The 24,836-nt window shown below is 43.8% G+C and overlaps 1 protein-coding gene across 1 annotated transcript; it reads left to right on the top strand.

Annotated features, from left to right (window-relative positions):
* Positions 1 to 258: 258 nt before the first annotated feature.
* On the top strand, positions 259 to 24,836 carry LOC115176430 (protein FAM189B). Its single transcript, XM_029736473.1, has 15 exons — positions 259 to 1,671; positions 2,309 to 2,365; positions 2,744 to 2,851; positions 3,006 to 3,122; positions 15,660 to 15,767; positions 15,912 to 16,072; positions 19,412 to 19,511; positions 19,754 to 19,826; positions 20,525 to 20,613; positions 20,674 to 20,834; positions 20,932 to 21,272; positions 21,714 to 21,782; positions 21,875 to 22,056; positions 22,196 to 22,342; positions 22,447 to 24,836. Exons 1-15 carry the CDS (start codon positions 1,441 to 1,443, stop codon positions 22,696 to 22,698), a joined length of 2,196 nt encoding a protein of 731 aa, XP_029592333.1. The 5' UTR covers positions 259 to 1,440; the 3' UTR covers positions 22,699 to 24,836.

The following is a 24,836-nucleotide window of genomic DNA, read 5'->3' as shown; positions in this document are numbered from 1 at the left end:
TTTACATAAATGTTCTTGTTGAGCCCCTCTCCATTTATTTTCTTGTATAGGCTGATATAAGAGATGAGGATGGAACCAAAATGAAACATAATGTAACATGCAGGCAGTCCTATAGTGTGAGACGTGTATAATAGGGAACTACAACTGCCTGTAGTCCTGGGACTACAAACTTCCTGGAGGCAGCACAGTGCAGTGAAATCCTATCTGATTGGCTGGCTGCAGTAAGCCTTGAAGGTGGGTGGCCCTCCCGCGCAGCATCAGCACCACCAGGACTTTGCCGCATCCTACTCGCGAGTCTTGCGTGCCTTTTCGTCACATGACGACGTGTCGGTTTACAAACACTAGGCATTCCTTTCTTTTGCCTCTATGGTGAAGGAGAGATAATGGAGGGGTGATGGTGAACGGGAAAGAGAAAAATGATCATCAGCAAGGCTCTTTGACTTGGGACACGGATGTGTGTGAAACTGGAACCGATCGCTTGAGGTGTGTGTGACGTATAATTCGGTGCAGTGAGGTAGATGTCCGGGATATACACGAGCAGAACGGGAGGCCCGCGTGACTGCTGCAGGGAAGAGATAATAGGACAGAGGGGGGTGAGTTTGTGGTCCACCGCAAAACTCCCACGGAGGAAAAAGATGGAAAGAGGAGGAATAGTAAATGAAAACAGCACAAACGTACCGACGGCTCAAGGAGGATGGACTTCCTATCATTTATTTACGTTTACTTTCGACGCATTTAAGTCATTTCTTAACCTGAACGGTTTGCCGACCGGACCGATTAAGATCTGATCAAGAGCTATCTCTCTCATCCTTCGGATAGGTCCGGTCGTCGGACCTTCGTGAGGACAGGACAACTCGGGCCTTGTTTCGATGCTTGTTCCTCGTCATCTTGACAAGATCCAGACCCACTCACCGCCCTACACAATACATGTGGTTTCTCATTACGGTAGAAACAACGGGATATCTGGTGCTTATTAACGGGTGATGCTACAGGACTGCGGCCTCGGGGCTCCGCCCAGTGCAATGCTATGGGCCTTAGGAGGTAGAGATATGGAGAGAGAGGAACGGAGCTGTGTGTCGTAAATGCATTTAGGTTCTCAAGGATTTGCCCTAGGTATTTTTCTTGTTATTTTCCTTGTCTGGGGTGCAGTTTTAATAGGACATAAACACTCTGCTAAGCAGCTATTGCTGTTTTCATATGCTAAATAGCCCAGGCTTCTGAGTTGAGAGTTTTTGGAAACTGCACTTTGGCGCGTCAGGATCGAACCTTGCGGATTGCACAACGCGCTTTGTCATCTGCCAATTGACTACGCCGGGCCAAAGTGAAAAGGGGGTGATTTTTTTCAAAGCAACAAACTCTCCATCTCTCTTTCACACACACACACACCGCATATAGGCCTACACACGCACACAGACTCACCACTCTCCTCACCCACCAGCCATGCCATCCCGGTCAGACTCCAGCAGTGTAGTGTCAGCCTCTGGCTCTAGGGGCTGGTCAGATAGCTGCCGGGGCATGTCTGGCCGTCAGGGTGGGGCCAAACTGCTGCTGTACCTGGGGCTGTGCCACTTGGGCCTGGGGGCCATGGTCCTGGCCTTCTCCTTCACCAGCATGGCCTTCACATCCTCAGCCCGCGTACGACAGTCCTGCCCCTTCTGGGCCGGCTTCTTTGTGAGTATCCTGTGGGAGCATCTCTAAATGGGCTGAATCACTACCTTTCCTTCATCTGCACTGATAAGGAGGGACGATCCTGGAAACCTAAATATCATGTTTAGCAGGATAAGTCCATTATGCAATGGAGGAACATGATCGTAATGCAAAAACATAGATTTATATTTTACAGATGTGGGAACTTCATTTGATCACTATTTCATGCAAAGCATGAAATGCAAACTTGTCGTGTATTTTATTTTTTCCCACTTTGAAATTTCTGGCTTGATTTGCCCTAACTGAAAATGTATCAACCCGTACAAAAATATCCGCAAATTATAATTCACATAATAATTCACATTTCCTTTTGCGGCAGGATTATTGTCCAAACTGCACCAAACTGGCTCAAATGAAGATCCTACATCTGTATGTGAAACTCACCCCTGAAAAGACAGAAGGCTGTTTTATAGGTGAAAGCAATATGGAGAATGTCTCTGTCAGATGGAGATGGAGTGCAGATGGAGGAAAGGATATATGGAGAAGAAACCTCTTCAGAATATTGAAATGATCCCATATTTCCTGGCTGTGGTTGATTGTGTTCTAGATATGATAATTGATGGATGGATTTTCCTTACTGTAATGTGTGTGTTGTTCTTAGGTTGTGGCATCAGGGTTAGTTGGACTTATCTCATGGAGAAGACCACTCACTCTTGTGGTGAGTAGTACACAAGTGTCTATTTATATGTCTACGGTGTGTGTGTTTGTGTGTTTGTGCGGTGTGTTTGTGTGTATGTATGTTTGTGCATGTGTTTGTGTGTGTTTGTGTGAATGTATGTTTGTGTGTGTGTGTTTGTGTGTATGTATGTTTGTGTGTTTGTGTGTATGTATGTTTGTGCGTGTGTATGTAACGGACCAACCTGCTACCTGATTGGAACACAGGTCATCTGCACACCGAGCTACAGCCTATAGGCAGCTAGAACAAGTATTTAGGTCACAGCCAAGGTTACTCATCCCATGTGTAGTTCTCTGACCCCCTACGAGTCCTCCCCATGTCTCCCTCCCCATGTCTCCCTCCCCATGTCTCCCTCTCCAGGTCTCCCTCTTCATGCTGCTGTCTGCTGTGTGTGTCATCCTTAGTCTGGCTGGATCCATGCTCTCCTGTCAGAACGCACAGATGGTCAAGTCTCTCCTCACCTGCCAGGTATGTAGGGAAAGGGGAAATGGGTTGCACTACTGAATGCATTCAACCAAAATGTGTCTTCCTCATTTAACCCAACCCCTCTGAATCAGAAAGGTGCACACAGCCCTGTGGAGAGTATGTGTGTGTGTTAATCCTCTGTGTGTGTGCTTTGCAGGTGGAGAATGGGTTGTGTGTGTGTTGCGCTCCAACACACTCCTGCTCTATAAACGAGGAGGAGACCCTGGTCCTCTACCTAAACGCAGACTGCCACTCTGTCAGACATCAGCTCAAGGTGTGTGTGTGTTTAATGACAGCTCAGTGTGTGTGTGTTTAATGACAGCTCAGTGTGTGTGTTTAATGACAGCTCAGTGTGTGTGTTTTATGACAGCTCAGTGTGTGTGTTCAATGACAGCTCAGTGTGTGTGTTTAATGACAGCTCAGTATGTGTGTTTAATGACAGCTCAGTGTGTGTGTTTAATGACAGCTCAGTGTGTGTGTTTAATGACAGCTCAGTGTGTGTGTTTAATGACAGCTCAGTGTGTGTGTGTTTAATGACAGCTCAGTGTGTGTGTGTTTAATGACAGCTCAGTGTGTGTGTTTAATGACAGCTCAGTGTGTGTGTTTAATGACAGCTCAGTGTGTGTGTGTGTTTAATGACAGCTCAGTGTGTGTGTTTAATGACAGCTCAGTGTGTGTGTTTAATGACAGCTCAGTGTGTGTGTTTAATGAAAGCTCAGTGTGTGTGTTTAATGACAGCTCAGTGTGTGTGTTTAATGACAGCTCAGTGTGTGTGTTTAATGACAGCTCAGTGTGTGTGTTTAATGACAGCTCAGTGTGTGTGTGTGTGTTTAATAACAGCTCAGTGTGTGTGTGTTTAATGACAGCTCAGTGTGTGTGTTTAATGACAGCTCATTGTGTGTGTTTAATGACAGCTCAGTGTGTGTGTGTTTAATAACAGCTCAGTGTGTGTGTTTAATGACAGCTCAGTGTGTGTGTGTGTGTGTGTGTGTGTGTGTATGTGTGTGTGTGTTTTATGACAGCTCAGTGTGTGTGTTTAATGACAGCTGAGTGTGTGTGTGTTTAATGACAGCTCAGTGTGTGTGTGTGTGTGTTTTATGGCAGCTCAGTGTGTGTGTGTTTTATGGCAGCTCAGTGTGTGTGTTTAATGACAGGTCAGTGTGTGTGTTTTATGACAGCTGAGTGTGTGGGTGTTTAATAACAGGTCAGTGTGTGTGTTTAATGACAGCTCAGTGTGTTTGTGTTTAATGACAGCTCAGTGTGTGTGTTTAATGACAGCTCAGTGTGTTTGTGTTTAATGACAGCTCATTGTGTGTGTGTGTGTGTGTGTGTGTGTGTGTGTGTGTTTTATGGCAGCTCAGTGTGTGTGTGTTTTATAGCAGCTCAGTGTGTGTGTTTAATGACAGCTCAGTGTGTGTTTAATGACAGCTCAGTGTGTTTGTGTTTAATGACAGCTCAGTGTGTTTGTGTGTGTTTGTGTTTAATAACAGCTCAGTGTGTGTATTTAATGACAGCTCAGTGTGTGTGTGTGTTTAATGACAGCTCAGTGTGTGTGTTTAATGACATGCTCAGTGTGTGTGTTTAATGACAGCTCAGTGTGTGTGTGTGTGTGTGTTTGTGTTTAATGACAGTTCAGTGTGTATGTTTAATGACAGCTCAGTGTGTGTGTTTAATGACAGCTCAGTGTGTGTGTGTGTGTTTAATAACAGCTCAGTGTGTGTGTGTTTAATGACAGCTCAGTGTGTGTGTGTTTAATGACAGCTCAGTGTGTGTGTGTTTAATGACAGCTCAGTGTGTGTGTTTAATGACAGCTCAGTGTGTGTTTTTAATGACAGCTCAGTGTGTGTGTTTAATGACAGCTCAGTGTGTTTGTGTTGAATGACAGCTCAGTGTGTGTGTTTAATGACAGCTCAGTGTGTGTGTGTTTAATGACAGCTCAGTGTGTGTGTGTTTAATGACAGCTCAGTGTGTGTGTGTGTGTTTGTGTTTAATAACAGCTCAGTGTGTGTATTTAATGACAGCTCAGTGTGTGTGTGTGTTTAATGACAGCTCAGTGTGTGTGTTTAATGACATGCTCAGTGTGTGTGTTTGTGTTTAATGACAGTTCAGTGTGTGTGTTTAATGACAGCTCAGTGTGTGTGTTTAATGACAGCTCAGTGTGTGTGTGTGTGTTTAATAACAGCTCAGTGTGTGTGTGTTTAATGACAGCTCAGTGTGTGTGTGTTTAATGACAGCTCAGTGTGTGTGTTTAATGACAGCTCAGTGTGTGTGTTTAATGACAGCTCAGTGTGTGTGTTTAATGACAGCTCAGTGTGTTTGTGTTTAATGACAGCTCAGTGTGTGTGTTTAATGACAGCTCAGTGTGTGTGTGTTTAATGACAGCTCAGTGTGTGTGTGTTTAATGACAGCTCAGTGTGTGTGTGTGTGTTTGTGTTTAATAACAGCTCAGTGTGTGTATTTAATGACAGCTCAGTGTGTGTGTGATTAATGACAGCTCAGTGTGTGTGTGTTTAATGACATGCTCAGTGTGTGTGTTTAATGACAGCTCAGTGTGTGTGTGTGTGTTTGTGTTTAATGACAGTTCAGTGTGTGTGTTTAATGACAGCTCAGTGTGTGTGTTTAATGACAGCTCAGTGTGTGTGTGTGTGTTTAATAACAGCTCAGTGTGTGTGTGTTTAATGACAGCTCAGTGTGTGTGTGTTTAATGACAGCTCAGTGTGTGTGTGTTTAATGACAGCTCAGTGTGTGTGTTTAATGACAGCTCAGTGTGTGTGTTTAATGACAGCTCAGTGTGTTTGTGTTTAATGACAGCTCAGTGTGTGTGTGTTTTTTTAATTTATTTTTTTATATATTTTTTTCAAATATTTTTTATTGAACACATACACAAGAATGGTGTATAGGTATAAAAGACAAGTTTACAGTTCTTATCTAAACATAAGAGAGCAGACATTAACCAAAAGACCCAGAGTTCTGGGCACAAAACAAATATTACAAAACAAGACATACAAAACAAGGACAGGTAGAAAGAAAAAAGAAAAGAAAAAAGGGAGAGAGAAAAAAAAAAAAAAGGGTCGATGTAGCCCCCCCACTTATACCACACTTTATCCCCCCTTATTCCACCCTATTCCCCTCCCAACTGCTCGGGTGGCGGGGCCAGCACACGCTGCCCAAAGGTAGATTACCGCATGACAATTGAGAGTGCGTTAAGTGCAAATTCACAGCGCCGCCTGGTCCAAGTAAGAGAGGAAAGGCTGCCAGATTTGATCAAATGTTGATAATTTATTGTTCAGAATATATCTAATTCTTTCTAAGTGTACAGTGTTTGCCAATTCGCTGAGCCATAATTTGGTAGAGGGCGCTTCCCTCTTTTTCCAAAACAACAAGATAAATTTTTTTGCCGAAATGAGACTGTAAGAGATTAGTTGTTTTTGGGAGTTGGTTAATCCGTTTAGGGAATCGGACACTCCCAGGATTATCAGAAGCGGGTCTGGGTCTATTGAAGTCTCCAGAACTTCAGAGAGGACCCCAAAAATTCCACACCAATACCCATACAAGTTAGAGCATAGGGCAAAGCAGTGGAGAAGTGTACCCTGCTCAGCCTGACATTTATCACACATAGGGGATGTACCAGGAAATATCCTATGCAGTTTGGTTTTGGAGTAGTGTAATCTGTGTAATACCTTGAATTGTATGAGATGATGTCTGGAGTTAATGGAGCAGGTGTGGATATACACCAAGCTGTCTTCCCAGTCTGCCACAGAAATGTCAGTCCCTAGTTCTTCCTCCCATTTTGCCTTAATGGCATCAGTAGAGGGTGCGCTAACAGATTGAAAAGCATCATATATACGAGATATCAGTTTGTCTGAGGTGGGGCATATTTTTATGCATCCGTCAAACATGGAAGGTTTAGCATTCCCAAATGTTGGGAGGTATTTTCTAACATAGTCTCTAATCTGTAGGTATCTGAAAAAGTTACTTCTGGGAAGATTATAAGTTTCCCTCAGCGATTCAAAGGAAGCAAAGGTTCCCCCTATATATAAATCCCCTATGGTACTTATCCCCAACACTCCCCACCGCTCAAAGGTGTTATCGAGGTTAGAGGGGGCAAAGGAGGGATTCCTGGCAACAGGAAGCATGAATGATATTGGTCTAAGATCAAAGTGGACTTTAATTTGCTTCCAGATTCGGACTGTGCTATGTATAATAGGATTGTTACGGTAAAGTGACATCTCCAGATTGACAGGTGACAGAATCACAGCACCAATAGAGAAGGGGTGGCACTCCTCTCGCTCCATACTAAGCCAGCTGGGTGGCGGGAGTGCGTCATCCAGCAGAAACGTAACAGCGCGGAGGTTGGCGGCCCAGTAGTAAAATATAAAGTTTGGGAGAGACAATCCTCCTTCCAGCTTGGATTTACAGAGGTGTTTTTTACCTATCCTGTGTGTTTTATAATCCCAGATGAAAGGATTGATAATAGAGTCCAGTTGTTTATGAAAGGCTTTAGGTATGAATATTGGGATGTTCTGGTATAGGTAGAGCAGTTGTGGGAGGAAGACCATTTTAATGGCATTAATTCTTCCGAGCAGAGAAATTGGGAGAGTTCTCCAAAATTGTATGTTTGCCTTAAGTTTTTGCATCAGAGAGGGGAAATTCTCTTTAAATAGTAAGGAGTATTGTTTGGTAACTACAATTCCAAGGTAGGTAAATTTATCTGAAGATAGCTTAAGTGGAAGATGTTCTAGCCAGGAGGTGTTTTGCAACCGAATGGGCATTAATTCACTCTTGTTCCAATTTATTCTGTATTCCGAGAAGGTACCAAACAAATTAATCACATCAAGAATAGCTGGGATACAAGCTTGGGGTTCTGTTACATAGAGGAGAATGTCATCTCCGTATAGGGAAATCTTATTTAGAGTATCTTTAGTATTATAGCCGTGTATTGCTGCATGAGATCTGATCGCTTGAGCGAGAGGTTCAATAATTAGAGCGAAGAGCATAGGCGACAGCGCACAACCCTGCCTTGTCCCTCTGTGAAGGTTAAATCGGGGCGACAATGATTGGTTAGTGAGTATTCTCGCACAGGGGTTCCTATATAAAAGCTGGATCCACTTTATGAACCCATCTCCAATATTAAATTTCTGTAGGACCTTGAATAGATAGGGCCACTCAACTTGGTCAAAGGCCTTTTCAGCATCAAGAGATATAACGGCTAGGTCCACGTTAGGTAACCTCTGAGAATACATAATGTTGAATAGGCGCCTGAGATTGAAGAATGAGTTTCTGTTAGGGATAAAGCCGGTCTGGTCTGAATGGACCAATTTGCCAATTAAAGTGCTCAGCCTGTTAGCCAAAGTTTTTGCTAAAATCTTTTGGTCTGTATTAAGGAGGGATATTGGTCTGTATGACCCTACCTCTTCCGGATCCTTACCCTTCTTATGTATAACTGTAATAAACGCCTCATCCAAAGTGGATGGGAGCACTCCATCCTCGTTGGCCTGAACCAACATATTGTGTAGGTAGGGAGAGAGCATGTTGCTGAATGTTTTGTAGAATTCACTCGGGTATCCATCTGGGCCCGGGGTCTTGCCACTCTTTAGAGATTTTATTGTTTCTGTAATTTCTTCAAGAGATATTTCCTTATTCAGGAAGTTAGAGTCTTCCTGGTTCAGGGCAGGAAGATTACAGTTCTCCAAAAAGTTTTGCATAATTAAGGGGTTAGGGTCCGCTTTAGATGTATATAAAGTCTCATAAAACTGACGGAATCTGTCATTTATGTCTCTGGGGGAAGAGAGTAATTCCCCAGATGCAGATTTAACTTTGTGAATCATACGGTCACTCACATTCTTACGAAGTTGTCTGGCGAGTAGTTTGTGTGGTTTGTCACCAAACTCAAAATATTTTTGCTTGGCATAGAGAAAAGATTTAGCAATTTTAGCAGAGAGGATCTGATTGTATTTAAATTTTAAAGACATCATTTTTTTATGTTTCTCCCTAGATGGGTGTCTAGCATTCTCCCTATCCAGTAAGTGAATTTGTCCCTCCAGTTCTACCAATTCTCTTCTGTTTTGCCTACTCCTGGCAGTCTGAAAGGAGATGATACAGCCTCTCAAATAAGCCTTCAGTGTTTCCCACAATAATGCTGGGGAAGTCTCTGTGTTGTCGTTGGTATCAAAGAAAAATGTAATTTGATCTTTAAGATGTTCACAGAATGTTGGTTCAGTGAGGAGCTGAGGATTCAACCTCCAGACCCTCTCGTCTGGTACGATGTCACCCAATCTCAGGGAGAAGGTGAGTGGACTGTGGTCAGAGATTATAATATCATGATACCTCACATTACAGGTATAGGGGAGTAGTTTAGCATCAACCAAAAAGTAGTCAATTCGAGTATAAACATTGTGAACATGAGAGTAAAAGGAGTATTCCCTACCCGTAGGGTTAGAGATCCTCCATATATCATGAGAGTAAAAGGAGTCCCTACCCGTAGGGTTAGAGATCCTCCATATATCATGAGAGTAGAAGGAGTATTCCCTACCCGTAGGGTTACAGATCCTCCATATATCAAATAAGTTAGAATTTTTTATGTAGGTATTCAAGAATTCACTTGAATAGGAGGTAGGGGTTCGCCGGGTAGAGGATCTATCCAAATATTGGTCTAGCACACAGTTGAGGTCTCCTCCAATGACCAGGTTAGTATGGGAGATATCTGGAATCAGGGCAAGGACTCTTTTGAAAAAAGAGGGGTTATCAATGTTTGGCCCATAGATATTTAGTAGAGTTACAGAAGTAGAGTGGATCTCTCCTATTACGATCACATAACGACCCTCTTTGTCCACAATAGTGGTTTTATGTTGAAAGGGAATTCCTTTCCGTACCAGAATCGCTGTGCCTCTCGTTTTGGCAGAGAAGTTAGAGTGATACACTTGCCCCACCCACTTACATTTAAGTCTGTTATGAGAATTGTTTTTCAGATGGGTTTCTTGCAAGAATATAATATCAGACGAGAGTGCTTTCAAGTGGGCTAGGACCTTGCCTCTCTTACTTGGTTCATTTAAACCCTTGACATTCCAGGAAGTGAATGTAAGCCCCGCCCTCCTCTCATTTGTAGTTCCTATGGTGGCCTGCATAGCATGTAAGTTACTAAAAAGGTAAGAAAGCGCACCAAACCATCATGATCAGCATATGTAGCACCTACACCCGAGCAGTATCCAACCCACCCCTCCCCCCCTGCAAGCACCTTTACTTTCCACCCTGTTCCCCTACTTTCCCCAAAATGTACCCCTCCCATCAACCCACATTTAACAGGCATACACAAAAAGGAGAGAAAAAAACATGAAAATAAAAATAATAAACACATTGTCTGGCCGATGCCAAAAAAGCACGGCGCGACCTCGAACAAGAGGTAAAACAAAAATAAAATCCCAACTATACGTTCACCTCTCATTATCCTAGAACTTCTACTAACATCTGAACTGAGGAGGCTCCCGCGAATAAAGTGTTCAATTAGCATCTAATAAACCTAAACAGAATAAGTTGCAACTTAAACATATTGTGCACTTAAGCTTCATCTTGGGTCAATCCCTGAGATAAGCAAGATATAGCATCACAAGATTACATTGCTAAGCAATGCCGGTCTAAACATAAACCATCAGCAACCGACATAGTACAATTACATATTGTGGGTTAGGAGATGGGAACAAGGATTTTGATAAATTGAACGTACCCCCCAATAAAAAAAAAAAATAATAATAAAAAAATAATAATAATAATAAAAATACATTTTTTTCCCCCTTCTAAATAAAATTAAAAAAATTATCTTTTTAATAACTAAAAAAACAATAGTGATATATATATACATACATACATACACACATACATACACACACATACATATACATACACACACACACACACACACACACATACACATACACACACACACATACATACCTATATACACACACACATACACACACACATACATCCATACACACACATGTACATATACATACATACATACATACCTACATACATACATACATACATACATACATACATACATACATACATACATACACACACTTGTACATATACATACATACATACACACACACACACACGTGCACATATATACACGTGCACACCTACCTACACACACCCATGCGCAAGTATATACACGCATACCCACATACGTACACACGTGCATACACATACACACACGTACACACGTGCATACACATACAACCAAAAATATATACTTATAGAAATAAATATTTAAAAAAAATATATATACAGACACACACACACACACACACACACACACATACATCTACATACCCACCCCAGAATATTAATCTACACTAATTTAAAATATACACATACCTAATACTAAAATGCTAAGAGAGAATAATAATAATAAAGTACACATAGTAATTATATGTACGCACACCTACACAGACACAAGCACCACGGAGGTCTGGTGGGAATCTAATCGTGAGAGAGGGCCAGGCTATGACAAAGGCAGAACAGCACAAAACATCAACTTGCAATCCAGGTGTTTGCGTCTGCCCCTTCCCAGCCATCACCCCCAGACCCCCGCAAGCAATAACTAACTGGTATGGTAATAGGAATAATGTAAGAATTGAAAAATAAATAACGAAACAAAACAAAAATGGGGGAACATAAGTATATCCATCCGAAAGTGTCAATGATCAGACCTGGAAGGCCTCCCAAACAGGCACCACCCCGAACCCAGTCGGAATTAAAGTGAAACTGACGTTAAATGAGAGCTCTAACCGCCCTCCATTGGTCAGCTCAGCGTGTTACATGTTCGGCAGGCCCTGTCGAGACCGTTTAGTACGGTTTCACCCGTTATGGTATAGTATGGGTTCGAGTCCATGAGCAGACCCTAACACACAATGACAAGGCACTCTAACCTGTACGGGGGATTGGCGTATATTCCCGGATAAACTTCTCTGCGTCCGAGACCGAGGAGAGCCAAATCTTCTCTCCGGAAGGCGGGGTAATTCTTAGTCTTGCAGGGAAGAGCAAGGCTGGGCGAAGATGGAGTTTGTAGAGTTTGGTCATGACATCTCTGTAGCCGGCGCGGTGCTTTGCCACATCGGGCGCATAATCCTCGTAGACACGGAAGAGGTGCCCTTTATGTAACAGGTTGCCCCTCAGTCGAGCCTCGCGCAGGATAAGATCCTTGGTCTTGAAACTGTGACAACAGATGATTACTGGGCGAGGACGTTGGCCCGGTCGAGGCACTGGGACAAGGGCACGGTCCAGTTGGGGATCTGAAACCAAAACATCTGTTCCCATTACATCCTTCGATAGCTTGGCGAAGAAGTCGTTGGGGCGAGAGCCCGCCTCTATCCCCTCTGCCAGACCAACAACGCGAAGGTTGTGATGTCTGGATCGGCCCTCCAGGTCGACCACTTTCACAAAAAGCCTCTGCACACTATCCTGCAATGACGTGCATAGCTTCTCCAACTCGTCGATCCTACCAGCGTTGAATTCAGAGGCTTTCTCAAGGTCCACAATACTCTGGCCCTGCGAGGCGACCGTTCGAATGGTGCTCTCAATTTTAGTGTCCAGTTCAGCAATAGTAGCCTTAAGATCCTCAGCTATAGCAACACGTAGTTCTCCCAGAGCGCGGGTAAGTTCTGTAAGTGTCACGTTGTTACCTGTGCCTTCCGCCATGTCTGTCTCGTTGTTTGGCGGGGAGTAGGCCTCCGAAGTGGATTTATTGTCCTTTGGTCGCTTATTACTCGGCATTTCCACATAGAAAGTTACAATATTGTATTAGAAAGAAACGTTTGTTGTAAAAAGTGCAATAAAGTAGGTTAAGTTAGATTATTTCGCTAAAAAGTTGCAGGAGCCTCTCACACACAGCCGTTCACTCCAACATGCTAGCTCCGCCCCCCAGTGTGTGTGTTTAATGACAGCTCAGTGTGTGTGTGTTTAATGACAGCTCAGTGTGTGTGTGTTTAATGACAGCTCAGTGTGTGTGTTTAATGACAGCTCAGTGTGTGTGTTTAATGACAGCTCAGTGTGTGTGTTTAATGACAGCTCAGTGTGTGTGTTTAATGACAGCTCAGTGTGTGTGTTTAATGACAGCTCAGTGTGTGTGTTTAATGACAGCTCAGTGTGTGTGTTTAATGACAGCTCAGTGTGTGTGTTTAATGACAGCTCAGTGTGTGTGTTTAATGACAGCTCAGTGTGTGTGTTTAATGACAGCTCAGTGTGTGTGTTTAATGACAGCTCAGTGTGTGTGTGTTTAATGACAGCTCAGTGTGTGTGTGTTTAATGACAGCTCAGTGTGTGTGTTTAATGACAGCTCAGTGTGTGTGTTTAATGACAGCTCAGTGTGTGTGTTTAATGACAGCTCAGTGTGTGTGTGTGTGTTTAATGACAGCTCAGTGTGTGTGTGTTTAATGACATGCTCAGTGTGTGTGTGTTTAATGACAGCTCAGTGTGTGTGTTTAATGACAGCTCAGTGTGTGTGTTTAATGACAGCTCAGTGTGTGTGTTTAATGACATGCTCAGTGTGTGTGTGTGTGTGTTTGTGTTTAATGACAGCTCAGTGTGTGTGTTTAATGACAGCTCAGTGTGTGTGTTTAATGACAGCTCAGTGTGTTTGTGTTTAATGACAGCTCAGTGTGTGTGTGTTTAATGACAGCTCAGTGTGTTTGTGTTTAATGACAGCTCAGTGTGTTTGTGTTTAATGACAGCTCAGTGTGTTTGTGTTTAATGACAGCTCAGTGTGTGTGTTTAATGACAGCTCAGTGTGTGTGTTTAATGACAGCTCAGTGTGTGTGTTTAATGACAGCTCAGTGTTTGTGTGTTTAATGACAGCTCAGTGTGTGTGTGTTTAATGACAGCTCAGTGTGTGTGTGTGTGTGTGTTTGTGTTTAATAACAGCTCAGTGTGTGTATTTAATGACAGCTCAGTGTGTGTGTGTGTGTGTGTGTGTGTTTAATGACAGCTCAGTGTGTGTGGGTTTAATGACATGCTCAGTGTGTGTGTGTTTAATGACAGCTCAGTGTGTGTGTGTGTGTGTGTTTGTGTTTAATGACAGCTCAGTGTGTGTGTTTAATGACAGCTCAGTGTGTGTGTTTAATGACAGCTCAGTGTGTGTGTGTGTGTGTTTAATGACAGCTCAGTGTGTGTGTTTAATGACAGCTCAGTGTGTGTGTTTAATGACAGCTCAGTGTGTGTGTTTAATGACAGCTCAGTGTGTGTGTTTAATGACAGCTCAGTGTTTGTGTGTTTAATGACAGCTCAGTGTGTGTGTGTTTAATGACAGCTCAGTGTGTGTGTGTGTGTGTTTGTGTTTAATAACAGCTCAGTGTGTGTATTTAATGACAGCTCAGTGTGTGTGTGTGTGTTTAATGACAGCTCAGTGTGTGTGTGTTTAATGACATGCTCAGTGTGTGTGTGTTTAATGACAGCTCAGTGTGTGTGTGTGTGTGTTTGTGTTTAATGACAGCTCAGTGTGTGTGTTTAATGACAGCTCAGTGTGTGTGTTTAATGACAGCTCAGTGTGTGTGTGTGTGTGTTTAATAACAGCTCAGTGTGTGTGTGTTTAATGACAGCTCAGTGTGTGTGTGTTTAATGACAGCTCAGTGTGTGTGTGTTTAATGACAGCTCAGTGTGTGTGTGTTTAATGACAGCTCAGTGTGTGTGTTTAATGACAGCTCAGTGTGTGTGTGTTTAATGACAGCTCAGTGTGTGTGTGTTTAATGACAGCTCAGTGTGTGTGTGTTTAATGACAGCTCAGTGTGTGTGTGTGTTTAATGACAGCTCAGTGTGTGTGTTTAATGACAGCTCAGTGTGTGTGTTTAATGACAGCTCAGTGTGTGTGTGTGTGTTTAATAACAGCTCAGTGTGTGTGTGTTTAATGACAGCTCAGTGTGTGTGTGTTTAATGACAGCTCAGTGTGTGTGTTTAATGACAGCTCAGTGTGTGTGTGTTTAATGACAGCTCAGTGTGTGTGTGTTTAATGACAGCTCAGTGTGTGTGTTTAATGACAGCTCAGTGTGTGTGTTTAATGACAGCTCAGTGTGTGTGTGTTTAATGACAGCTCAGTGTGTGTGTGTTTAATGACAGCTCAGTGTGTGTGTGTGTGTGTATGTTTGTGTTTAATGACAGCTCAGTGTGTGTGTTTAATGACAGCTCAGTGTGTGTGTGTGTGTGTTTAATAACAGCTCAGTGTGTGTGTGTTTAATGACAGCTCAGTGTGTGTGTGTTTAATGACAGCTCAGTGTGTGTGTGTTTAATGACAGCTCAGTGTGTGTGTGTTTAATGACAGCTCAGTGTGTGTGTTTAATGACAGCTCAGTGTGTGTGTGTTTAATGACAGCTCAGTGTGTGTGTGTTTAATGACAGCTCAGTGTGTGTGTGTTTAATGACAGGTCAGTGTGTGTGTGTTTAATGACAGCTCAGTGTGTGTGTGTTTAATGACAGCTCAGTGTGTGTGTTTAATGACAGCTCAGTGTGTGTGTTTAATGACAGCTCAGTGTGTGTGTGTTTAATGACAGCTCATTGTGTGTTTAATGACAGCTCAGTGTGTGTGTTTAATGACAGCTCAGTGTGTGTGGCGTCTATAATCTCTGAGAGTATGTGGGCTACGTTTTCTGATGTCGACAATAATTGATGCAGATGATGTAAGCAGAGCATAATATAATAGCCAAGGCACATGATGCATGCTGCGGTATGTATAAATTATTACAAACAGTAACCAAACTGCTCCTAACTGCCCTGGCCTCCTGACTGTGTGTTACGTGCTGATCTCCTCTCCTCTGTTCCAGGACCTGTTGTTCAGTGCTTGTGGTCTGAGTATTCTCTCTACCATCATCTGTACTCTCTCTACTGTCACGTGTAGTATACACATCTTCTCCCTGGACCTAGTGCACCTGGTGAGTCTACACACACACACACACACACACACACACACACACACACACACACACACACACACACACACACACACACACACACACAATATTTTCTTTATCCATCCCTTATGTTTCCTCCCCTCCTCTATCTCTGTTTCTCTCTAGCTTGCCCCGCACCGCTCTCGCTCCGTCAACCCAGAATGCACCACTCCTCAGGACGCCTTCCTGACCAACATCATGGACTTTGAGGAGTTTGTCCCGCCCATCCCTCCACCCCCCTACTACCCCCCTGAATACACCTGCAGCTCTGAGACAGACGCACAGAGGTAATGACACACACACAGGTAGCCTGAAGGTTAGAGCGTTGGGGTTGCTGGTTCGGATACCGGACCTGACAAGGTGATAAATATGTTGCTGTGCCCTTGAGCCTTGCACTTAACTCTAATTGCTCCAGGGGTGCTGGACAATGGTGACCCTGGCTGTGACCCCACTCCCTGCGGGTGTCTCAGGGGGAGTTGGGATATGCAAGAACCACATTTGTTACAGTTTTTCTTCAATTGCTAACAATCATTGGTCAATACTGAAGCCACTTTTTCAAAACTCTTCACACAGTCTGCATTACCAACATGCATCTTGGCCAAACAGTTAATCTCACCTCCAAAACTCATTCAAACCACCAAAACACTTCATACATGTCTCAAAATAAGCTTGTTTGACCAAAACACTGGCAACAATTCTCACTCAGAAAGCATAAGTTGTCACTCATAACACACTGACCTAAAAAACACTAACAGGGAGAATTACATAAATGATTAACTTTTATTTGAAGTTTGAATGATTTTTCACATAAATCAGTATTTCATTATAGAATAAGATTGACACCTTTTCACTTTATTGACTGTACTAAAGTATATGTAACAAGAATTAATCAGAAATGCAGCAATTTGCTTCAATAACCTTAATTTTTTCTATATCTTTGCATATAGTAATTTACTTGTGAAAAATAAAAAGTTAAAACAAAAAACAAATTCCAGAAATTCCAGGACCGCAATAATAATTACAAAACACATCAACAACATGTGTACAGTACTGTGAGGGTTCTAGTTCTCATCAACATGTATAGTATAACACTCATACTGCACAGTACTGTGAGGGTTGTAGTTCTCATCAACATGTATAGTATAATCACTCATACTGCACAGTACTGTGAGGGTTGTAGTTCTCATCAACATGTATAGTATAATCACTCATACTGTACAGTACTGTGAGGGTTCTAGTTCTCATCAACATGTATAGTATAATCACTCATACTGTACAGTACTGTGAGGGTTGTAGTTCTCATCAACATGTATAGTATAACACTCATACTGTACAGTACTGTGAGGGTTGTAGTTCTCATCAACATGTATAGTATAATCACTCATACTGTACAGTACTGTGAGGGTTCTAGTTCTCATCAACATGTATAGTATAATCACTCATACTGTACAGTACTGTGAGGGTTCTAGTTCTCATCAACATGTATAGTATAATCACTCATACTGTACAGTACTGTGAGGGTTCTAGTTCTCATCAACATGTATAGTATAATCACTCATACTGTACAGTACTGTGAGGGTTCTAGTTCTCATCAACATGTATAGTTTAATCACTCATACTGTACAGTACTGTGAAGGTTCTAGTTCTCATCAACATGTATAGTATAATCACTCATACTGTACAGTACTGTGAGGGTTCTAGTTCTCATCAACATCACATCTTAAGTCTTCTCAGTTGATGCATCTTGGAAAGTATCTTCTGTAATTTCTAATCCAACCCTGGCAGTCTTCAGGAGATGTGTCTCCACACCCTGGCAGTCTTCAGGAGAAGTGTCTCCACACCCTGGCAGTCTTCAGGAGAAGTGTCTCCACACCCTGGCAGTCTTCAGGAGAAGTGTCTCCACACCCTGGCAGTCTTCAGGAGATGTGTCTCCACACCCTGGCAGTCTTCAGGAGAAGTGTCTCCACACCCTGGCAGTCTTCAGGAGAAGTGTCTCCACACCCCGCATTCATGTCCAGTAAGGACATCTGGTCATGTGGATGGTGGTCATAAACCTTCCACCTCCACGCAGAGAGAAACTCCTCTATGGGGTTTAGGAAGGGGGAGTATGGAGGCAGGAATAGTACTGACATCCTGGGATGTGCAGTAAACCAGTCTGACTGCAGCAGAGTGGTGGAATGCCACATTATCCCACACAACAACGAAGGTAGGGGAGTTTCTTGCCCCTCTCCTCCGCTGGCACAAGTCGATTATGCAGGTCATCCAGAAAATAAGTGAGCCTCTCTGTATTGTAGGGGCCAATGAGTGGTTTATGTAACAGCAAACCATCATTGGACAGTACTGCACACATTGTGATGTTAGCTCCTCTCTGGCCTGGGACATCCACGGTTGCTCTCTGTCCAATCACATTTCTTCCCCTGCGGCATGTTTTTGCCAGGTTGAATCCAGCTTCATCCACAAAGATGAATGTATGTGCAGTTTGCCTGGCTTCCATCTCCGTTACTCTCTAAAATACAGTAAACCCACAGTTTTACAGTACTTTACATGTGTATGTATTGAACAGACATCTTACCTGGACATATTGATACCGGAGTTCTTTCACACGTTCACCGTTTCTCTCAAAGGGTTCATCCTTATTTTATGTTTCTCTAGGACTCTGACTGTATTCACATTCCCAACAGTGCTAGTCTGCCAGCACTCTGTCCCGAACTTCCCACAGTTTTATTGCATTGTTGCCAAATATCATATCAACAATGGCAATTTCCTGCCCATCTGATAATATTCTGCCTCTTCCTCCTGTGGGAGGCAACCTTTGGATCCTACTGAAAAACACAAAACAATCAATATATTTCCAAATGTCAGTACATGTACAAATGTGAACATACTGTATTGTACTGTAATATGTAGTTCAAGAGAGACCATGGTTTACAACATGGTCAGTAATTGTGGCCCTTATCTCATCAGGGACCACCGCTCTTGGTCTTCCTCTCCTTTGTCCTCCACACATTCTCCCTCTCCCTGACACTCTTCTTTCCCCACCAACCTGTCTTCCTTCATCCAGGTTTCCAAACTAAATCATTCCGAAGCCGTCCTCTTTTGTCTGTTTGGTAGCGAGACCAAAAACAGGACACTTGGGTAGGCTTTCAGCTGAAATTGCAATCAGCTGTGTTTGGAATTATTAAATATTCTGCTGAGATTTTCTATGTTTCAATCAGGTTACTGCAGAAATGCATGACATTTGCCATCATTCTGTTTTGAATGTGTTTTTCACAGTTTTGGAAACAGTGTGTCAGCATTTGAAAACGTGCTGCAAGTATATAGTTTTGCAGGTGGTGGAGTATGAATGAGAAAAAAGTTCATGGATTTTGGAGAATAAGGTCATTGGATGCATTTTGTGTGAAAGCAATGAAAAATGATTCACAGTTTGGTCCAAATACATTTCTGTGTCGCTGACTGTGTGAAGACTTTTGACAATGTGACTTCAGTTTTGACCAATGCATGTTAGCAATTGGGAAAAAAACTGTAAACACAAATATATATATTATTATTACACACACACGCTAGCATTTGTAAATAGGCAATAAAATCATTCTTCATTGTTTGTCTGTGTATCTATATGTCCTCAGTATCACCTATAACGGGTCGATGGAGAGTCCAGTGCCTCTGTACCCCACTGACTGTCCCCCTCCTTACGAATTAGTGATGGGACAGAGAGCAGCTAGCCAGGTCAGTGGGGGAATCTGGACATGTTTGCTGGTGTGTGTGTGTGTGTGTGTGTGTGTGTGTGTGTGTGTGTGTGTGTGTGTGTGTGTGTGTGTGTGTGTGTGTGTGTGTGTGTGTGTGTGTGAGAGAGAGAGAGAACGTGCTAAGCAGGAATACAGGACAGTTGCCTCTGTGTGTTTGTGTGTGTATGTGTGCATGCGGGTGTGTGTGTCTATTAAACACATGTCCTGTGTGGTTGTCTTTAGGCCACGGTGTTTGACAGCCATGGGAACGAGCTGTCTGGAGAGAGGGCCACATCCACTGCCTTCAGCGGAGAGGGTGAGAGTCACATGCTACATTCTGTTCACTTCAGTTCTATTATTCATGTTTTTACAGGTCTGTATTGAATGGAGAGTTTCCATGAAGGACTCTGGTTCTTTACCTCCAGTTCAAATCAGAAGTTTACATACACCTTAGCCAAATACATTTAAACTCAGTTTTTCACAGTTCCTGACATTTAATCCTAGTAAAAAAAATATTCTGAGGTCTTGGCTGATTTCTTTTGATTTTCCCATGATGTCAAGCAAAGAGGCACTGAATTTGAAGGTTGGCCTTGAAATACATCCACAGGTACACCTCAAATAGACTCAAATTGTATCAGTTAGCCTATCAGAAGCTTCTAAAGCCATGACATAATTTTCTGGAATTTTCCAAGCTGTTTAAAGGCACAGTCAACATAGTGTATGTTAACTTCTGACCCACTGGAATTGTGATACAGTGAATTATAAGTGAAATAATCTGTCTGTAAACAATTGTTGGAAAAATGACTTGTGTCATGCACAAAGTAGATGTCCTAACCGACTTGCCAAAACTATAGTTTGTTAACCAGAAATTTGTAGAGAGGTTGAAAAACGAGTTTTAATGACTCCAACCTAAGTGGATGTAAACTTCCGACTTCAACTGTAAACAGGCAACACTGCCAATTCATAGATTTAGCCTAATATAAACAAGTAAATGAACCGTCTCCCTCCATCCAGTCTCCATGGACAGTGGTTCTCTATTGATGTCGGAGATCATTGACATCCCAGATGACTCCTCACCTTCAGAGGACTCCTGCCTCGTTGGGGTGGGGGGGAGGGCTAGGGGGGAGAGAGGGAGCACCTGGGGAGTGGAGGGGGAAGACGAGGGAGAAGGAGGGGAGTATGTGAGCTTCCGTGTTCCCCCTCCCCAAGCCCCGGAGAGTCCCCTGGTAGAGAGTCCTCTGGTGGGCCCCAGGGCCAGGCGATGCTACAGAGGAGAGAGGTCCAACTCCTGCTCCTCATCTAGCACTGCTACAGCTACATACAGGTAAGTACAAGGACAATCACACACACACAGTTCACAGCCACTTTCTTACCGCTCCTTCTCAAAAGAGAACAACCCTCCCCCTCCCCCCTCTTTGCAGGTCTCCAGTGTTGAGGCGACAGGCTATGTTGGCCAGTAGTTGTTCCCAGTTGGAGCTGCTAGAGGGCGCCACCTCTCACCAGCGCTCCTCTATCCTAGAGAAACGAGTCGGGTCTTGCACCCCTTTACGACGCGGTTCCGCCTCTGCCTCTGCAGCTCCTGCCACTTCCTCATCCTCAGCTGTCAATCAGCAGGGTGGTCAGGGCAACGGGGTGCCCCTCCCCTTACAGCCGTTATACCTGCGTCATCAGGGTGGAAGGAGCGAGAGGAGGGATAGTGGTGGGCTTCTGACCCTAGTGAGGTCACACAGCGAGCCTGGCCTCAGCTCTTCTGCTGATACAGGTGGGTACACACACACAACACACATGTACAGACATCCAGTGTTAGTGATTTACAACTCACACTATGAACACGCTATGAATACACTATGCAAGAAAGACGAGGTGATAGTTTGCATTTCATATCTATATCATACCTCCCTCTCTCCCTCACTCTCTCCTCTTTCACTCCCTCTCTCCTCTCTCCTCTATCCCTCCCTCCCTCTCCCTCCATCTCTCCCCTCCCTCTCTCCTCTCTCCCTTCCTTTCTCCTCCCTCCCTTTCTCCTCCCTCCCTTTCTCCTCTCTCCCTTCCTCTCTCTCCCTCCTCTCCTCCCTTTCTCAACTCTCCCACCCTCTCTCCCTTCTCCCAGCTCCTTCTCTTCTCTCCCCTCCCTCTCTCCTCTCTCCTCTCCCTCTCTCCTCTCTCCCTCCCTCTCTGCTCTCTCCCTCCCTCTCTGCTCTAGTTGACTTCAGTGGTGGCTCAGTGGGCAGTAAAGGAGTGAGGGAGGGCTCTCAGACCTCTACAGACACAGGTGAGAAGTTAAAGGTTAGCGGTTAGAGAAGGCAGTATTGACCGCCCTTGGGTTAGACACTACAGATTATAGTTTCTGTCTGTCTTCCCCAGGTCCGTCCTCTGAGGCATGCCTGCTGCCCCGCTCCTCTCTGGTGCCCCTCTCAGCCCTCCTCCCCAGGAAGGGCAGTGTGAAGGCAGCCACCATGGGGCGCACCTTGCCCCTCTCCAAAGGCCCCGCCAACTCTCCCTTGCACCTGCCCAAAGAATGCAACCGCTCTCTTGGGGACCTCAAGGTGTGTAATGGCTGAAAAAGACTAATAACAGCAGCCATAAACTCTGCAAAGATACTTATATCTAGAAATGGACATATTGTATGTAGAAAGATTATGCCAGGTCCTCATTTCTCATCCTCTCTCCTTTTCTTCCTGTCAGGTGACGAGGGGGTTGGTGGCTCGCTTCCTGCAGCGCTCCAAACGGAACCTGGCGTCTGCCGCAGAGCATTCTGGGAACACGGGACAAGGTCAGAAAAGGAGAGGCGGGGTGGAGGGCAACGGGACAGGCCATCTCCCTTTAGAGCAGGTAACACACACTGACACATATACACACATACAGTAAATACACACATACTCACACACACATACAGACACACACACTCACACTAGTGTCTGTCTGTCTGTCTCCAGATGTTACGTAACTCCTGGGGGGCCAGCCAGGGATCCCACCCCCCACACCCTCATCACCGTGGTCACCACCACTCCCATAGCGACAGCCGCCACAACCGCCGTCATAGCAACCAACCCCCTGTGACGGAGGGGATCCACTTGCGCAGCTGCGGCGACTTAAGCTCCTCCTCCTCTGCGTCGCTATGGCGATTACTGACAGCCAACCCCCCTCACGGGTCATCAGGGGCGCTGTACACAGAGTCAGCCCTGTGAGAGGGGGAGGAGGGAGGAAAGATGGGAGGGGAGGGGGAGGAAAAGGAGAGGAGGCAGAAAGTGTACCCACACAGAGGAGAGTGGAGGCATGGTATGGTCTAATGAAGAAGAGATACAAAGGGAGGAGGAGAGGTGAAGGATGGTAGGATGAGTTAGACAGGGGAGAGGAAGGATGAAGGAACAGGCTACTGACGTATCCTGATGGGCAGTGGAGGGAGTCAGCACTATGAGGAGGGAACGACTGGACCTTTGCTACAGCCTTGTTCCAATACTTTCAACATGCATCCTTCCTCTTTCCCCTTGGAGCCCTCCACTGCACCTGCGCCTGGCCTTCCTTTCCTGAACTTTGACCTCTCGACTAACCTCCTATCTTCAACCTCCACCTAGCCATACTGAACACAACTCTATCTGTCCTCTCCAACTCTCTGGGATCTCTCTCTAACTTCAAGACTAGAGAGGATGGAGAGAAGGAGTAGGATAATGAAGTTTCTCCTAGACTCTGAGCTATGGTCAGTTTAGTGTTTCTCCTCCTAATGGTTAAGGTTAGGATCAGTGGAGCATAAGCTGATCCTAGATCTGTGTCTAAGGTAAACACTTTTCTGGAGCTGTGAACATCACTCTCACACGAACCGCATACACTCATTAAACTGCTCACTCATTTTCAAAACTCAAATGTACGTTCATTAGTCCAGCTCTTCATCCGGAGCGAAACTCACTTTAAGTGTTCACGGAACTCACCTTTTTGTCTTCCACTCGTGAAATGGTTAACCTTCCTTTTCTCCTGATGACACTGTAAAATGTACAGAAAATACACACTCGTTTTGCCCACCTCCAGTGAAAGTTTAATGGCCTGCTAGTGTCGCCGTATGTTTACAATCTTACATCGTTATTATTTTAGTCATTTTTTTTGTGGTTCATTTTCTTGAGGTAAAATCAACATGTAATCCTCAACACCCCTTACCTAGTCCATCTCCAAACTGCCTTCAGAAGAAAGGTGCCTCAAACTCAAAACTCACACACCATCTACCCCAAACTCAAAACTAACTCTATTACACCGGTCTAAGACATCATACTCCCAAACTCAGCGTTTCCTCACTCTGAGATGACCGTGGACATAGCGATTTGATTTGTATGTTATGCTACAGCCCCCCATAATGTACTCCAAATGAACAGGAGCCTTGTTCAAATACTACAACTTCCCTCCCTGTGTATCAAATCCTACAAAATAACTAACCTCCCCCTAAGAATGACTTTAGCTGCATGTTTTGGCAATGCTTCTTACTTTTCTCCCTTTCTCTCTCTCTCTCTTGCACCCAAAACCTAGTTGCTCTGAGCCTTTGGAAATGTTAATGTATAGTGAAGGGGATGGATCAATGTTGTGCTGTTGAACCCAGAGCCGTAGATGTACTGAGATCTAACTAACTATCATCCACGAACTCTGTGATGTGTATGGCTCTGGCTGAACGGCTACGTATGATAAATTGCACCTCAGTATGATTCCAAAAGCACTAAAGAGATTCTTGCAATAAATGTACAGATAAGTTTGTATAGATGTTGGGGGATCAGATATTCAGGATGGTAGTTCCAGCAAGACTTAGTGGGAACTATGAGAATCTGCATATTATAGTCTGATACTGGAGGTTGGACGACACAAAGCGTGCAGTATTCTTAGAGGACATACTGTCTGCATTGGACTAGAAAGCTGGCTAACTTCAACCCAGTCGGACAAGAGTTATACACTGAATGGCGATATTGTGAAGACTTAAGTTTTGAATATACACACAATTATGTATCTAACTGATTTAAACACAACACACAGATACACATATGCACACACACACATACACACACACACACACACACACGCACACACACACACACAGACAGCAGACAGCAGACAGACACACAACCACACACACACACTCAAACACACAGAAGCACTGAGCTGTGTTAAAAATGTTGCTATAATTTCTACCTCCTATTTTGCACATTGTATAATTGTATGGCTTGAAGTGATAGAGCCTAACTGAATAAACATATTATTCTCTTCAAATATGATACATCAATGTTCTAATGCAAGAACTTTTAATGCAAGTCATGTATTTCAACATATTGAATAAATGATCCACAACATGAAA

This window comes from Salmo trutta, chromosome 37 (assembly GCF_901001165.1).
Source record: "Salmo trutta chromosome 37, fSalTru1.1, whole genome shotgun sequence".
In the NCBI taxonomy this organism is placed as follows: domain Eukaryota; kingdom Metazoa; phylum Chordata; class Actinopteri; order Salmoniformes; family Salmonidae; genus Salmo; species Salmo trutta.
Note: the sequence above shows the minus strand (reverse complement) of the source record. Positions and strands in the feature narration are given on the sequence as shown.

Excerpts from the sequence above, each read along its gene's own strand:
- LOC115176430 (XM_029736473.1), top strand. The coding sequence starts at position 1,441 with ATGCCATCCCGGTCAGACTCCAGCAGTGTAGTGTCAGCCTCTGGCTCT. Across the intron at positions 1,672-2,308 it reads CCTTCTGGGCCGGCTTCTTT|GTTGTGGCATCAGGGTTAGT; the intron begins GTGAGTATCCTG and ends TGTTGTTCTTAG. Across the intron at positions 3,123-15,659 it reads CTGTCAGACATCAGCTCAAG|GACCTGTTGTTCAGTGCTTG; the intron begins GTGTGTGTGTGT and ends CCTCTGTTCCAG.